Source organism: Bactrocera tryoni, chromosome 4 (assembly GCF_016617805.1).
Source record: "Bactrocera tryoni isolate S06 chromosome 4, CSIRO_BtryS06_freeze2, whole genome shotgun sequence".
NCBI classification, from domain to species: domain Eukaryota; kingdom Metazoa; phylum Arthropoda; class Insecta; order Diptera; family Tephritidae; genus Bactrocera; species Bactrocera tryoni.
The window spans coordinates 73,273,599-73,290,652 of record NC_052502.1 but is presented as its reverse complement, the minus strand read 5'-3'; the positions used below and the strand labels follow the sequence as shown (position 1 = coordinate 73,290,652).

General features: G+C 37.2%; 1 protein-coding gene across 1 annotated transcript; it reads right to left on the bottom strand.

Moving 5' to 3' along the window:
• Window positions 1-9,893: 9,893 nt before the first annotated feature.
• LOC120774684 (mediator of RNA polymerase II transcription subunit 15-like) lies at window positions 9,894-13,656 on the bottom strand. Its single transcript, XM_040104414.1, has 3 exons — window positions 13,645-13,656; window positions 10,332-12,032; window positions 9,894-10,253 (listed from the first exon to the last, which is right to left on the bottom strand). The coding sequence occupies exons 1-3, from the start codon at window positions 13,654-13,656 to the stop codon at window positions 9,894-9,896; spliced, it is 2,073 nt and encodes a 690-aa protein (XP_039960348.1).
• Window positions 13,657-17,054: the final 3,398 nt, after the last annotated feature.

Genomic DNA, 17,054 nt, shown 5'->3' with positions numbered 1-17,054 from the left:
TATTTAAATTAAATAATTCAACGAAACTAATTAAACGTAATTAACAAATTTGTATATAAAAAATATATATGAATTATATTTCATATATAAAATAAAAAAAATTAGAATTCATGAACTTATACATTTTCAAGCAGTTTTTATTTTTATAATTAAATTTGATAATTTTTTTTAATTTTTCTTAATTAAATTTAAAAAATGTAATTTATAAAATATAAAAATTAAAATTCAATTTTTCTTAATTAAGTTTTATAAAGAAGTTGTAATTTATAAAATGCAAAAATTAAAAATCATGAGCGTAATCCATACCTTTTCGAGCAGTATTTTTTTGTTTTTTTCTAAATTAAATTTGATTAAAACAATTTTAATTTTTCGTAATTAAATTTTATAAAAAAATTGTAATTTATAAATTCAGGAATTTATACATTTTTAAGCAGTTATTATTTTTATTTAATTTTTCTTAATTAAATTTGATAAATCTTTTTTAATTTTTCTTGATTAAATTTTATAAAAAAATTGTAATTTATAAAATACCAAAATTAAAATTCAAGAACTTATACATTTTTAAGCAATTATTATTTTTTTAACTTTTCTTAATAGATTTTATAAAAAAATTATTATTTTAAGTTTTCTTAATTAAATTTTATAAAAAAAAAATTTGTAATTTATAAAATGAATTTTACATGAACTGAAATTTTATAAAAAAAATTGTAATTTATAAAATACTAAAATTAAAATTCATGAACTTTTTTGTGTTTTGTATTATTCACATTATTATTTTTTTAATGAAATGAAAAAGTCATTTTTGTTTGCTAAAAAAAATTATTTAAATTTTTAAACATGGTTTTTTGTTATTTTTCAGTACAAATATTTCTTTATTTTTAATTTTTTTTCTGCTGTCTTAATTTTTTTTTATAAAAATTTTTTGTTATTATTGTTTCCCTACTTGAGCTCACTTTGTAGGCGGTACGTTTGTAAACAAACCAATGACATATCACCCAATTAATTGCCGAACGACAGCACATTAACGCTAATTTGTCTTAAAGTCACAGAAAAATGCTGGCACAAGCGCAGCATACATTGGCAACACACACACACAAACGTACTTCGGTGCACACACGCAAAGCCACATATAAATTTACCAGAAAAATACGCATAAAGACCGCAACAATCTCAGGTATTGTGGAAATTTTCGGCGAAAATTATTTAAAAAGTCTTCATTAGTAATGAAGGAAAATTAACGCTGCAGAAAACAGCACAAAAACAGCAAAAACGAAGCATGCTACACACTACAGCCGACAATCACAGTCGAGTAATAACAATCAGCGTTAATAACTACAGCCGCCTTTCAGTTAAACGCCAGCTTGCGGCAAACAAAAACAACGCAGCTGCTTGAAAACAGCCGCTGCCAACTGAAAACAAAACCAAAACAATGGAAATTGTAATGAAAATAGCGAAGAAACGAGAAAAAAGTTGCCTGAAAGACTTAAGCCACAAACTCGCGCAAGCGCCCAAGTAAGCCGCATGCGGCCGGCATGTAAATGATTGCATTGTATAAGTTAGCCCACAAACGATAACAACAACACAATTGAAGAGGATGTAGACGCGCCTATATATGTGTGTGTGTGGTAGCAGCAAAACGCCAAGTAATAATAGGGGTATACACACACATACCTGAGCACAGCAGCGAAGACAAATATTCAAATAAAGCAAGGGAAAAAATGTTAACTTCGAATGCACCGAAGCTATAATACCCTACACAGATGTATTTCATGAAGCATAAAAGGTATAAAAAGATCGTTTTCTTGACCTTGAGTGTGCAGTTTGTATGGCAGCTATGTGTTATAGTGTTCCGATCTGTGAAAAATCTTTGGAGATTATAGCGCTGATTTGGACAATACTCCATGCCAAATTTCTTGAAGATAACTTGTCAAATGAAAAAGTTTTCCATACAAAGCATTGATTTTGAATGATCAGTTTGTATGGCAGCTATATGTTATAGTGTTCCGATCTGAGAAAAATCTTTGGAGATTATAGCGCTGATTTGGACAATACTCCATGCCAAATTTCTTGAAAATAACTTGTCAAATGAAAAAGTTTTCCATACAAAGCATTGATTTTGAATGTTCAGTTTGTATAGCAGCTATATGTTATAGTGTTCCGATCTGAGAAAAATCTTTGGAGATTATAGCGCTGATTTGGACAATACTCCATGCCAAATTTCTTTAAAATAACTTGTCAAATGAAAAAGTTTTCCATACAAAGCATTGATTTTGAATGTTCAGTTTGTATAGCAGCTATATGTTATAGTGTTCCGATCTGAGAAAAATCTTTGGAGATTATAGCGCTGATTTGGACAATACTCCATGCCAAATTTCTTTAAAATAACTTGTCAAATGAAAAAGTTTTCCATACAAAGCATTGATTTTGAATGTTCAGTTTGTATGGCAGCTATGTGTTATAGTGTTCCGATCTGAGAAAATTCTTCGGAGATTATAGCGCCGATTTGGACAATACTCCATGCCAAATTTCTTGAAGATAACTTGTCAAATGAAAAAGTTTTCCATACAAGGCATTGATTTTGATTGTATGCAGCTATATGCAGACGAACAGACGGACCGTCGAATAGACGGCCAGACATGGCTAAATCGACACAGCTCATCACTCCAATCATGTGTATATACACTTTATGGGTTCGTTGCAAACTTTGAACACCCTGTTCAGGGTATAAAAATGTTAAACTTAAGTTCACGCGTCTGTATATGTGCGCTTGTGTGTGTGCATGACTTTTAATAAGCGCTATTTAACGCTATTTCTTTCTTTTTGTGCGCCACCGCAGCAAATGAAATTTGTTTAGAGGGCGCCTACTTGAATTAATCATGAGTTAGCGACTGAGGTAATAGCGGTTTTGCATTTTTGTTTTTGTTATATCTCATTTTACTCTATTTTACACAAACGTAAAGTGCTTGCGACTACGGCTAATACACAGCATGCGTCTAATGTTAAAAAGTGTGTGTTGAAAGTGAATTTTTCTGATGGATTTGCTTTTATGTCTAAACGCAAGCCCAGTCGCTGTCCATTGTTGCTGCTGTAGCGTTAGAAAACATACACAAAATTTGGAGGAATGCTGCTGAAAGTAACCATGACGGGATACAGATTTTGATTCATTTCGGCTAAGTAGACCACCCGACGGTTGTGGTTACGCAGGTTGCTTCAGAAGACGGCTATAAGGTCCTCTAAATCATGTCCTTTTGGAATGAGGTCTCACTAGGTGATCACTCCGTCTCTTTTTGTGTTTGCCATCTCCCGAGTTCTCGTTTCGGAACAACCCTCACTTGGCTTGACTTGAAGCAGCTTCCAGGAAATTCATAGTACCTTAGTGAAGATGCCTTCTAAAACTCTTTACCTAGATATCGCTACGTTCTTATAATTAACTTTTCTAAACTCAACCGCAACTTAGACGTATTTTGTGGCACAATTGAGTATCCTACTAACTAAACATCACTTTGGTGTGGAACTAAAGGCTTTTGAATTACTTGGAAAGATACCGCAATAGTCAGTAAATCTGAAGCTGGAGTTGATACAGAGCTCCTGACAGTAAAGAAGCTCACTGCCACTCTCCTCCAACGACTTTTCCCAGCCCCAGCTCCCCGTCGTTATATGCGCAGAGAAGGAGCCGCCAGAGTTCGATTTGGCAACTTAATGATCCAAGTGATCCGGTATGAAGTCAAAATGTGTGAGGATAACCGAGTATTCAGATAAGTGTTATTTTAAGAACTCAGATTCTCTGAGTCTGATAGCAACTTTCGTAGCCATACACCTTCTGACGATGTCTACGGGCACTAAGTGCCAAGGTTGGAGTGGACGTTTTTGCACCACATGATGATGATGAGTGCCGCCCGTTGAACGCTCTCTATTTTCTTTGCAAGTGTGATATTTTCTCCTCCATCACATAACGACTCCATAGCACGTAATGAGCTTGACTATTGGTGTCGTAGACGCAGAGTACGACTTTCGGAGAGAGATCCCACCTTTTTCAAATGGCTGCTCTATAGCAGTATAAGGCAATCAATGTCTTTTCTGCTCTCTCTTCGATATTCGGCTTTCATGAAAGCTTCCAATCCAGGTTGAGCCCTAGATATTTCACTGTACCCGCCGGTTGCAGACGGATGTCTCCCATTTGCGGCAGCGGTGCCACCGGAATCTTATATCTTCTAGTAAATAAAATCTTCTCGGTTTTACTTGGGTTGATGGCAAGACCACTTCCGACTGTCAAATTTGTTATGAGATGGGATATCCTGCGTCAACTCCTTCATGGTACTCCGGAATTTTCTTTTGACCATAAGTTCTACATCGCCTGCTTAGACAATCACCCGGCAGTCACGGTCCTCAAGTTTTTTAAGCAGGCCGTTAACTACCAGGTTCGATAGAAGAAGAGAGAGAACTCCACTTTGTGGGGTTCCCCTACTCACATTTCGTTGAGCGCGTGCGTTACTCCATTCCGTTTCAATCACTCTGTCGAATGGTAGACTGAAAATGTGATGTTTGAGGTTTGATGCAACCCTAAGACCATCCAGAGCAGTCACGACTGCTTTCGGCAGTACGTTATTGAAAACTCGCTCAATATCAAGGAAGGTCCCAACAGCGAATTCCTTAGTCCTTATAAGTTAAAATTTCTTCTATACTTTTTCAACTATGATCCACCAATTCTCAGACTCTTTTCAAGTATCATCGATTCATTGAGATGTGTTCTAGTCTCACGTTACGATCCCGCTCTTAAGCTCTCTAAGGTTATAGCTGGACAACAGCAGCTGTTGCTTAGAATATGATTCATCCGTTACGAAGTGTCAGGATTATCTGCATCCTATTGTGGCTTCAAACTAATCTACAATGGTTCAGTATTCACCGATGAGACAATGAGTAATTCTTATTCGGTTTTAGTTTATTTGAGACCGTTTCAAATACCGATGGTGCGCCCGATGATGCGACGTCTTATTCTTTCTTTATACTCGTATTACATATTGTTTTCACGTGTTGTGATTATGGCTGGTATTTTTGGGTTTCTTTGGGTTCTTAGACACAATTTTAACTTCGTAACAGATCAAAAATTAGTTTGAAGCTGATATTTCGGAGCTTATTTGGGTCATAAGACCTCCTTAGAACAAACCAAAAAGTTCGTAGTACTAATTAAAAAAGTCTTATTTTTATTAATTCAAACTGTGCAGAAATTAACTGTAAATATTATATGGTTATGTGCGGTGAATTCCCTTTAAAACTATATGTTTTAGTTGTAAAGTTGCATAAGTACTATACTAGATACGGACGTCGCCTATTTTGTGACGCTTTGCTACCGTCACCGCTCACAGCGATCTAATTTTCTGCGCGCATAAATATTCTCACTATCTTCATCGTCTTCTACTTCCACCTGCTATTTTGCTGCTCCGCATGCTTTTGCGCTTTACGTCGCCTTGAAGAGTGCGTAGCCACTGTTCGGTGCCATATAAACGTAACGGCCATAGCGCGCTTGCTGCGTCACAGCAGCTTGATAGTTCTGCTGCTTTGTACCGCTTGCCGCATGCTCATAAATCGGTTTCTCCACTTGTTGTTGTGGATAAGCTGGATTGGCTTGTGTGTGGTGTGGCGTGCGTGCTTTGGCGGTCGCTGTGGAAGACGCGAGACTGTTACGCGCATCGCGTTCATGCATATAACCGAGGAATTGTGATGGATGAAAGGGCGCCTGAAAATTTAGCGGCAGCGGCGACGAGGCCGGTAGCGATGGCGGCGGCAGCAAGTGTGGCATACGTGGCAATGGTGGTAGGGCAGGTGGCGTGTAAGCAAGCGACGTTTGTTGCGCTGCTTGTTGTTGCGCTGCTTGTTGTTGCGAAATCGTTTGCTGCTGCGCTGGTTGTTGCGTTGACTCTGCTGAAATTGTGGGCGTTGCTGTTGGTTGTGTTGGCGGCAGTGCTGCTTGTGGCGCGTATTGCTGATAGAGCGCTGGCGGAGGCAACGGCGCCGGCAGTGGATTGTATGCCTGTATTTGTTGCTGTTGCTGCGGAAGCCGTTGCGCGTGGATGCTCTGCTGCAGCTGCGCTTCGGGATTCGGATGGTAAAGCACGCTCATTGGTACAAAATAAGTGGAACTGGTGCTGTACGAGCGACCGCTGTTGCGCGCCGCCAAGGCAGCTGGCGTTTCAGCAGGGAAGGCATGCGGCGCAGTACGGCTCAGCGCCAGTTGTGCGCCTGGTGCGAATGCGTGTGGAAAATAAATGTGCGAAAATGTTTGGGGTGCTTCGAATTGCGCGCCCAAACCAAGGTTTGCTGGTGTTTGTTGCTGCTGCGTTTGCATCGCATTCGGCGTGCTGAGCTCTGCAGCGTCCGTTGTGTTGTCAGCATCAGCGCCGACTTCGTGTGGTTGCTGTGCATTGTAGCCGGGGTCATAGAGCAGCGGTGGTGTTTGCAGAAAGTTGTTGTCGAGCTGATTGCCGTGTGTTTGGTAGCTCGGCGATGGAAAGTTGCCGCCATACTGCAGTTGGCGTTTGCTGACTTTGGTGGCGTGCGTAATGGTGGATTCGCCGTAGCAAAGCAAACAGCGCCACAGCACTAGAAGAATCATTAGTTGCATGTTCTTTAATGTTAAAGCCTTTCTTCGGCGAGGGTTTTAAGTAATACCAGCTTTTTAAATAACAGTGTTATGTTGGTCAACTGTAAAGTAGAAATTGTAGAGGTTATGTTTAACGAACTTTTTCATTGTAATAGTACTAAAAGTCACAGTGCTTAAAGCCTTTGAGCCGTCCCTCTTGAATGACAGCAAAGTTTGCCGTCAGAAGTATGATCTGTCGAAAAGCGAATAATATTAGGAAAGTGTATCGACCCTATAAGCCGTAGGACCGTAACTCGACCGTTATTAGGAAAGTTCATGGAACTACGGTGTTCGGTATAAACGAACCTATAGATTTTGGAACTGTATTCGTTATATACGAGCCTAGAGATCTTGCTCTGAGTAAATAGCGTTTATTGCTATAACGAACTTCTCACTTTTTGAAAGTCAAGAGAGAGAATCTCACCAAAAACTATATATTACTTCGATCTTCTGGAAAAAAACCATTTATTTATTAAAAAAAAAGATGAATGAATTTGCCAAAAAAGTGATCAAGCTGTAGATTCTGAAGATTTCGATTCGTAATAAGGAATACGAGTACACTTCATGTTTTTTTTATAATTTTGGTTATCTCAAAATTGGGCTTCCATTATCTAGATGAGTTTCGAAGTTATAATAGCAAAGAAAAAGATCTAGAAAGACGATTTTATATCAGTAGAATAAACTTGAACTCTTGAATCTAAAAAATTTATAACCGGCCAAGTTCTTAACTCGGCAACAATTCGTAAAACTATTTTTGATTAACTCCACGTCTCACAACTCAGAATAGATTTGGAAGATTATCTCATATTTCAACTTCAAGCTGCAAATCCCAGCACGAAAGACTTCGATATCGTACAATAATTCAGTTCGGAAGCTCAGGAAGTAAAGTTCTTACGCAATAAAACTCAGTTTTCATTTTGTATACACTGTATACCTTTTTTAGTACCCGTGACTCACCTTAGACGCTGTGAATTGATATCCTTCCAAGTCGTATTATCAGTAAAATTTACTTCGCAACCGCTCGTTGTGCTCAACATGCGTTGACTATACCTCTCCTCGTTGGCGTTGTCTGTTTTTATTGCAAAATGTCGCACTTCATATTAATAAGTAAATGTTTTGAAGGAAAACCGTAACGAAAAATGAGACAAAAAGTGGCTGCAACGCATCTCCCTTAAACGCTGATGTATAGTATTCCACTACGTCTGCTTGCCGACTACAGAGCACCAGTAGTCCGTCTCTTATTACGTACGCCCTGCCGACTTTGGCATCGCTTACGGTTCCGGAGGAAGTGTAATTCTAAACGCCGACAGTGAAAGTTATGTGACATAATATAGAGCCCATCATGCACAAGTTGCTGCGCTGACGTTTCATGGTCATGGCTAAGTGATGCAATGGAATTCGATCTTAAGCAATATGGTAAATACTGCGTGCGGCTGAAGACTGACTATGCAACGGCTCATATATATTTGCATAGAGTTTTCGCTTTGGTACTCATAATGCAGGCAAACCCTGATATTCGATGACTTTTCAACGATTTGCGGCGACTTTACGGCTAAAAACTTTGTGGTTTTTACAAACTTGAATCTGAAAAATGTTTGGTCGTTGAGTTTTGAGAGTTTTTAAGCCAAACGTCCGCAAGAAATTTGGAGATCTTCTGGATCAAATAAATTTGGTTGACTTCCGGATCTATCAAGCAGTTCGTCCTTTTCGCTTTTTGGCGCCAACTGGAGATACCAAGTGTTGTCATCCATTCGGATGACATGATCTCACCAGCGGAGACTCTTTCTCTTAATTCGCTGCACTATGTCAATGTCGTCGTATATCTCATGTAGCTCAGGCTTCCATCGAATGCGATATTCGCTTTTTCCAAGGTGGAAAGGACTATAAATCTTTCGCGGAACATTTCTCTCGAAAACTCGTAACGTAAACTAATCAGATGTGGTCATCGTCCATGCCTTTGCACCGTATGGCAGGACGGGGCGGACGGGGATGATGAGTGACTGTTGGCAAGAGTTATTCTGCTTTGGATTTCGAGGTTGACATTGTTGTTGGTGTTAATACTGGTTCCCAGATATACGAAAGTATCTACGACTTCGAAAATCTCTTTTGGCATCAAACGGCTCGGAGAGGTTCTTCCCGATACTGAAGGATCTTTTGGTGTTGCTCAACGTCAGCTTACACAACCGTATTAGTATGCGGGGATACCTAATTGAGACATCGCGGCATAAAGGCAGCTCTTTTTCGTGCTGTCAAAAGCAGCTTTGAAATCGACGAAGAGGTGGTGTGTGTCGATCCTCTTTTCACGGGGCTTTTCCAAGATTTAACGCATGGTGAATATCTGGTCGGTTGTTGATTTGCCAGGTCTAAAGCCACACTGATAAGGTCCAATCAGTTTGTTGACGGTGGTTGATTTTAGTATTGCAAACAATACGCTCGATGAAACCTTATAGGCGATGTTGAGGTTTATCATACGGCAGTTGGCGCAGATTGTGGGGTCTCCCTTATTGTAGATTGTGTAGAGCACACTTTATTACAATCGTCGGGCATGCTTTAGTTCGAGCATATTCTACAAAGAAGCTGATGCATGCTTCTTATTAGTTCTTCGCCACGGTGTTTAAATAGCTCGGCTGTCAATTTATCAGCCCCCTCCGCTTTGTTGTTCTTCAGAGGGGTAATTGCTATTCGAACTTATTCATGGTGGATTAATGGAACGTTTGCTCCATCCATCGTCATCGATTGTGGAATCGGGTTCGCCACCTCCTGGTGTTCCTCCTGCCTTCACTGCCATTCAGCAGACTGGAGAAGTGTTTCTTCTATAATTTTGGTATGCTCTGGGCATCGGTTACTAGATCACCTCTTGGGGTTCTATAAGAGTATGCTCCGGCCTTAAAACCTTCTGTTAGCCGCATCTTTTCGTTGAATTTTCGAGCATTACCCCTGTCGACCAGCTTGTCACAAGCTCTTCATATACCAAACTCCGAAGTTTTGTCTAGCACGATCAAGTGGCTGTTTTTATGATGAAAGAACTTCGGCTAATGAAATTTAGTCACCTGCGTAAGCGGAAAAAGCTTGAGAGCACACGTCAAGACTGCTGCAAAGAGTGTGGTAAACAATTGCTCCTACTACGGAGCTATATAGCGCTCTCAGTCAAAATACGAACTTTTACTCGTAAAAAATAATATATTTTTTCTATAAAAGTACAAAAAATTATAACGGTACTTATAAAAATTATAAATGTAGAATCGTCGCTTGCCCTTCAGTGACCCGCTGGTCGCTGATAGTTGTAACCGCTTGCCTTATTATTTCCTAATGGTACACCATAGGTGCTATGAGGACGTCTGAAATGAGCCGAGTCAAAATTGAAGACCGCGTTAGAATTTGCTGTGGCCGTGTTGGCTTGTGAGGGTTGTGCGGCTTGCGTGGGCTGTGGTAAGCGCTGAGAGCTGTGTTCCAATGTGGTTGCTGGCTCTGCAGCTGCTGAGGTCAACGGTTTAGCCTGTGATTGTGGGCGTAGCGCTGGCTGCGCTTTCGAGTAATAATTTTGCTTTTCCGACTGCCGTTGTTGTTGTAATTGGTGTGGATGCTGTTGCTGCAATTGGTGTTGTTGTTGAAATTGCTGTTGTTGTTGAAATTGCTGTTGTTGCTGTAGTTGCGCATGCTCTTGCTGTGGGATTGGCTGTCTCAGTTCATGTGCTGCTTGCGCTAACGGCTTAACAACACGGCTATACAATGTCTGTGGTTGTTGTATCAACTGTTGTTGCAATGGTTGTTGCTGCTGTTGCACCTGCAATGCCTCATTCTGCGGCCACTGTGGTATTTCCGCAAACCACGCAGCATTCGGTTGAGGGGCTTGAGCTTTTGTTGCTTCTATTGGTTGTTGGGCAAATGTTTGCGCAAACCTTTTATCGCTCGCTAATTGTTGGCTTTGTTGTTGTGCTTTGGCCAACGACTCTTTCTGCTGCGCTGCTGCAACAGGCCGCTCTTGAACCACGTACGCTTGCTGCGCTGGCGTGTGGCGTTGTTGTTGGAGCTGCAAGTGGTGTTGCGCAGTTTGCGCAAACTGCTTGGCTGGCTCATAGAAATACGGTGTATTTGTCTGCTCTACATTATTCTGGTACAACTGCTCCGACGACTGTTGAGCAAGCTTTGCAGCATTACTTTGTGCATAGCTCTGGCTAGTGCTTTGGTCGTGATTGGAGCTTAGTTCCTGGCTTGGTGTCATCTCCATGGTGCTGTAAGTTGGCAGTTCGAACGATTGGGACGGCATTTCCATGAAGTACTCGACAGTGTTATCCTTGGAAATGAAACGCTCACCGCTCAGCAGTTCGCCGTTGTTCAACGGACGTTTCTCCACCAAAGCTGGCTTTGCGGCTGACGCTGAAGCTAACAGATTTATGCTTTGCTGTGCGCCAACCGTAGTTGCTGACGCTGCTGTAGCTGGCGCATAACCTTGTGTAGCGAACGTAACAGGCGCAGCTTCTGGACGCGTTTGTATAAGGCCGCTGCTGGGCGCTGTTGCTGGTTCGTATTGCCTGTGAGCGCTAGGAAAGCTAAATTGCTGGAGAGTAGAATCGCCGTAAGCTTGTGCGGCGTGCGGTATTGTTTGTTGTTGCTGCTTTGCCTCCATTTGCGTGTCGATTCGCGTTTGTTCCTGCTGCTTGCTTTGCGCTCTTTGCCATATCAAATAGTCAGCGAACTGCTGAAACGCTTGCTGATAGGAGGCTGGCGTGTCAGCGGTGAGTTCAGCGTCACCCACCGGCCGCGCATAATTATAACCACCCGTCGAAGCAGCAGCCTCGTCGCTTTGTGCCTTTGCGGCCTGCGGAGCTGGCGTCGACGCTTGTGCCACTTCGGCTGCACCTGTCACAATGCGCGGCACAAAGAAATTGGGTTGCGTCGCTTCAAAATGCTTACCACTGTTGACAACTTCAGCTTGCGGCACATAATAAGTGGGCGCGGCACCCAAAGGTAATTGTTGTCCTACATCGGCGTCGCTGCTGAGCGCTAAAGCGGACGTCTGATGACTCAGCTGGTAGTGGGGCGCGTGGAGGTAGAGCGCTTGTCGGTTGTAGCTTTCTGCCAACGGCTTGTTATATATGTAACCAATAGCTGCAGGCTGTGTAGGCGCTGCTGTGGTTGGTGGCCTGACTGTCGTTATGGTTGTGGTAGTTTCAGCTGCTGTCGCTGCCGGCGCACTGTAGCGATAGCCGGTGAATGCTTGCTGCGCTGTTGCGGTTGGCCCACTGTAGTGATAACCAGAAAGTGTTAATGGGTCCCGAAGTTTTTGGTGTTGTTGTAACGCTCCGACAACAGTTTCAGATTGCTGCTTAGGCGCTTCACCATTATAGAGCACAGCTAAAGCTGTGCCAATGCAAAGCGAAAAATAGCAAATATACTGTGGGGCAAAAGAGTATAAAAATTAGGTAAATTTATTTTTCGATTGTATAGGTTATTTACGAATTTCGGGAAATAACATTTTTGGTCTATTTTATTATAACTATATTACAATGCTTTAATTATTTTTCTGCAAATATAAAAAATATATATTAATGAATAATTAAATATTTTGCGTTTGATTTTCGGGTACTTTTTTGTCACAATGTACTTTTAGTAGTAGTTTTTTTGTTAATTGCTTGATTTTAAATTTTTAACAAATTTTAAATTCTTTTTGTTATACATTATTGTTTTTATTTTATTTTAATTTTTTTTTTAATTTGTTTTATTCGTTTAATTGTATTTGATTTTTTTATAAACATTTAATATTTTTAATTTTTTTTTTATTTTTGTGTGAATTGTATTCGGATATTATTTTTTCGCGCTAAAGATTTGCCATTAGTAGCAAATAAATAATTTTTTAGAATTTTTTTTTTATTATTTTTAATACTTTCGCGAGATGTTGCCTACATATGTATATATGTATATAATTAAAAAAATATATATTTTTAGTTACAAAAATTTTCACTTTTTAATTTTGAAAAATTTTAAGTTTTTTAATTTATTTTTTTTTCTACTATTGTTTATATATTTTTTTAAATTAATTAAATTCTAATTTTCTCTATTATTGTTAATATTTTGTTTTTATTTTTAATTAAATTTTAATTTTCTCTTTTATGAATAAAATTTTTTTTAATTTTAATTATGTTTTAATTTCCTCTACTATTAATGATATTTTTTGTTATATTATTTAAATTTTAATTTTCTGTATTAGATCGGAAGAGCACACGTCTGATTTTATTTTAATTAAATTTTAATTTTCTCTATTAATAATATTTTTTTAACTTTAAATTATTTTGATTTTAATTTTAATTATTTTTGTAATTTTAATATTTTATATTTTTAATAATTTTCTTTTAATATTAATTAAATTTTAATTTTCTTTATTACAAATATTTTTTTATTTTAATATTAATTTTCTCTATTATTAGTATAATTTTTAGTTTTAATTAAATCTTTGTTTTATGTATTATTAATAACATTTTTCTTAATTTTAATTAATTTTTATTTAATTTAGTTATGTTATAGTTTGCTCTACTATTAATTACATTTTTTTTAATATTATTTAAATTTTTATTTTCTGTATTATTAATAATATTTTTTTATTTTAATTAAATTTTATTTTTTTCTATTATTAATTTTTTTTAATTTTAATTTATTCTATTATTAATAATTTATTTTTATTTGTTAATTTTAATTAAATCTTTATTTTTCTCTGTTATTAATAACATTTTTTTAATTTAATTAAATTTTCATTTTTACTAATATTAATATATTTTTTTTATTGTGATCAAATTTTCTTTGTTATTGTTTTTTTTAATGTTAATTTTCTCTATTAATACAATTTTTTAATTAATTTTTTTTTTTATTTTAATTTTTTCAATTACTAATAATTTTTTTTATATTAATTAAATTTTAATCTTCTCTATTATTAATAAATGTTTTTCACTCCTTGCCTCTCGTGCGTAGTTTTTATGACTTTTTATGCTTTTCTTCATCACTTGCACACTTACCGCGCAATTCATCGCAGCAAATTTAATCAACACCAAAAAATCTTTTTCAAATATTAAACTCGAACTCCGCACTTCTGTGACTTAAAGACAACTCGTGAATGCTGTCGAAAAGTTTGAAAACTGGCATTTTTATACATACAAGTCGTGTGTACTTTTAACCATTAAAATTTCCCAATAATTATTTTTTTTATTAAAACAATAATATAAAAAAAACTTTATGTAAAAAGTTGAAAAAATGATTGGTGTCCAAAAAAATAAAATAAAATGCTCTAATAAATTTATGCGACAACATTTATAGCTGCGACGCCTGCGCAGCGTGGTCAATAACTATAAATATTCATACTCATAAGCACGCGTGTTGTATATAGTCGTATGTACACTCATACACATATACATACACATGTGTTAGCACAGTCGGAAATATATTCAATCACTGTCAAAATGCTACTGTTCCGCTTGTTTCTTTTTCTACTTTTTTCATAAATTTATTTTAAAAACTGCAAGCTCACGCTCCAATCCGTGCTTGCTCTGCATTTTATTTTTTATTTTATTTTTTTTATTTTGTGTTCATACTTTAAAAAATTTTATATTTATATATATTTTTTTTAAATATTTTGTTTTTTCTCTTTATTGCTTTCCACTTTCAATTGTCACTTCTAAATTTTAGCAATTATCACTTGAAAGCAATTTGCATTTTATGTAATCGTGTACTCCCCACGTGTTGTTTTTTTCTTTTGTTGCGTTTGTTGTGCCTTTTTTAATGTCAAGCGCTGTATTACGTAAACGAAATTTACTGTGACCTTGAAAGTGAAAGAAAAAGTACGCTTCACAGTGGCTGTTTTTTGGAGATTGACGTGGCGCTGCAAATTCAGTAAGCCAAAATTATTTCGATAACTTCAGACTTAAATGACGCTCAAAAGTGTTTATAGTGGAGCAAAACATTGCTGCAGTGCCTCGCTAAGAACTTCGGTTCGAGATGAATTGTCCTCGATCAACAGCCTCTCTCCTGCACCGAGTCCACTTTTAGTAACTTCTCTATAGTTAGTTACTTCATCGACCAAAATTGCAATGATCTCCGCCAAAGGACTAACACATCTTTTAAGAGGCTTCCTCATATAAACAATATTTAGCGAGCTTCCAACTATCTTGCCAAAGCTCGTTTAGTACCAAAATTATTTTTATGGATCAGTACTTAAAAACGCAAGTCTAACATACTCATTGAGTCAGAAATGGACCTCATCGCTAAAAAAAAATTGGTTCGAAAACGTCTTCTTAGAAGTGTTCACAAAAATAACATGACAACTTGACACGACTCACGCGAAAAAAGCACCTCTACTTGGCTCAATGGATTGTTTGATTGATTGAATAATGATTTAGATTGAATACACTTCTTCGTAAAAGGATGCAGCCATTTCATCCTTAAAGTCGACTCTTGAACGTGAAAGACCTGTTCCTGCAAACAATGGCTCAGCCGACTACGAGCTTTGTTCTTGTATAAGTCTTGAACCACCTTAGAATGGCTGACGAAGTGTCAGAGTTAAACCTCATGTCGCATAAATTATTTTAAAGGTTACCATAACTGCATATTCGGAGAATCTTCAACAGCAAATGCTGAGAAACTGTTATAATAGCTTTCCTTCAAGAGAGTAGGGTCGCAGAATATTCTGCTGAAATGATTTGAGGTTATGTTTATCCTCTGACATATAAATGCCAAACAATAAGTAAAATAGAGACCGCAAAAATAGTTTTAACAACATTTCAATGTCAAGCCGTTTACAAAAGTTGTCAAGTTGTATTGTCTGGTGAGAAGAACATGGTGAAATAATTGAATTGGACAAAAGTGCGTTGTCATCGTTAAATTCGCATTAGCCAAATTGGAGAATGAGGGGACACAGTAAACATTTATACATAAATATTTAATAATGAAGCACAATAGCGGAGTTAAAAGTTGTAATTTTTCAGCTGACAACCACGCAGCTGGTTGTAATTGTCAAATTAACAATGGCATTTAAATGAAACGTCAGATTAGTGTCAATTAAAATGTTGTAGGAAATGTTTACAACGTAACAGAAATTCAAATATAAATTTTGAGCGAAAAATTCAAGTTCACCTGAAGTTTGGGTTTTGCTGAGGATCACTTTATAAGTGGTAAAAAAATAATTCGAGCTGCAGAGTTGCAGAGAGAAGGTGCAATCTTCAATAAGAGTGTACAGCTGATTATATTGATATCATTGGCCTCCACAACCGCGCCGTTAGTACTGCTTTCTTCAGACTGGTTCCTTATCCAGAAACTTATGGTGGGTCTAGTAGTGAACAAGGGCAAAACGAAATATCTCCCGTTATCAAACAAACAGTTGTGGACTCACGACTTGGCTCTGACGTCACTCTTGACAGTCATAACTTCGAAGTCGTAGGTAATTTAGTCTATCTTGGAACCAATATTCCACTAACAACAGCCTCGGATTCAAAATTCAGCATAGAATCACTTTTGGCAAAGGTGCCTCTTCAGATTGAGTAGGCAATTGAGTATTAATAAAGCCCACTCTCGACGAACAAGGGTTAGGGATGAACTGGTATAACCCGAGAATGAGGATAGAGGCCCACGGTCATTGAAAGCTAGCAGCAACTAGCCAAAGGCTTGTAGATTCTTCCAAAAAATTAAAAATAACATTGTAAACATGGCGAACAACAAAAATAATGGGATGTGAAGAAAGTAAACTCACATTTTGAGGTTATGTCCGATAAATTAGTTTATGAACATTATACTATATACTATATGCATACATATATATATATATAAACATAACCTATATAAAATATATATATATATAAACAAAAAAAGAAGATTAACTTACACGTCCTTGAAACTAATTTAGATAAAGACGATGTCAGGCGTTGAACTTAAGGTGACTCGAATACCATACAAGCTGTTTTCCAATAGACAAAAACGCCGTAACACTTGGTAAGCGGGCCAACTCAGTTCTAAGATATGGGCCAACAAAATAGTTATTAATTTCAGTTAACGCCTGACATTTAAAAATAGCATTCGCGCATTTACTTATATACATATTTACTAACTTATATATCTAAGTTTCGTTGATAGCACATTTTTGATTAGGCATGACAAATGCAGCAACAACTCGCAGGCTCTTATCATTTCGTATTCTCTTGCCAAAATCTAATCAAATAGTTAACAGTTTAATGATAAGATAATTGTGTGGCAGTTGCGCTACAACGGCATAAAGCATACATACATATATTCTATTTTTTGGACAAAAAAGTTAAAATTAATATGAAAAATAAAAAATTAAAATAAAATTGGTGAACTCCAAAAGTCATGTTGATTTTTTTTTTTATTTTTTATTAAATTTCGTTTTACTATTTTTTTATATTTTTTTTATATATTTTTT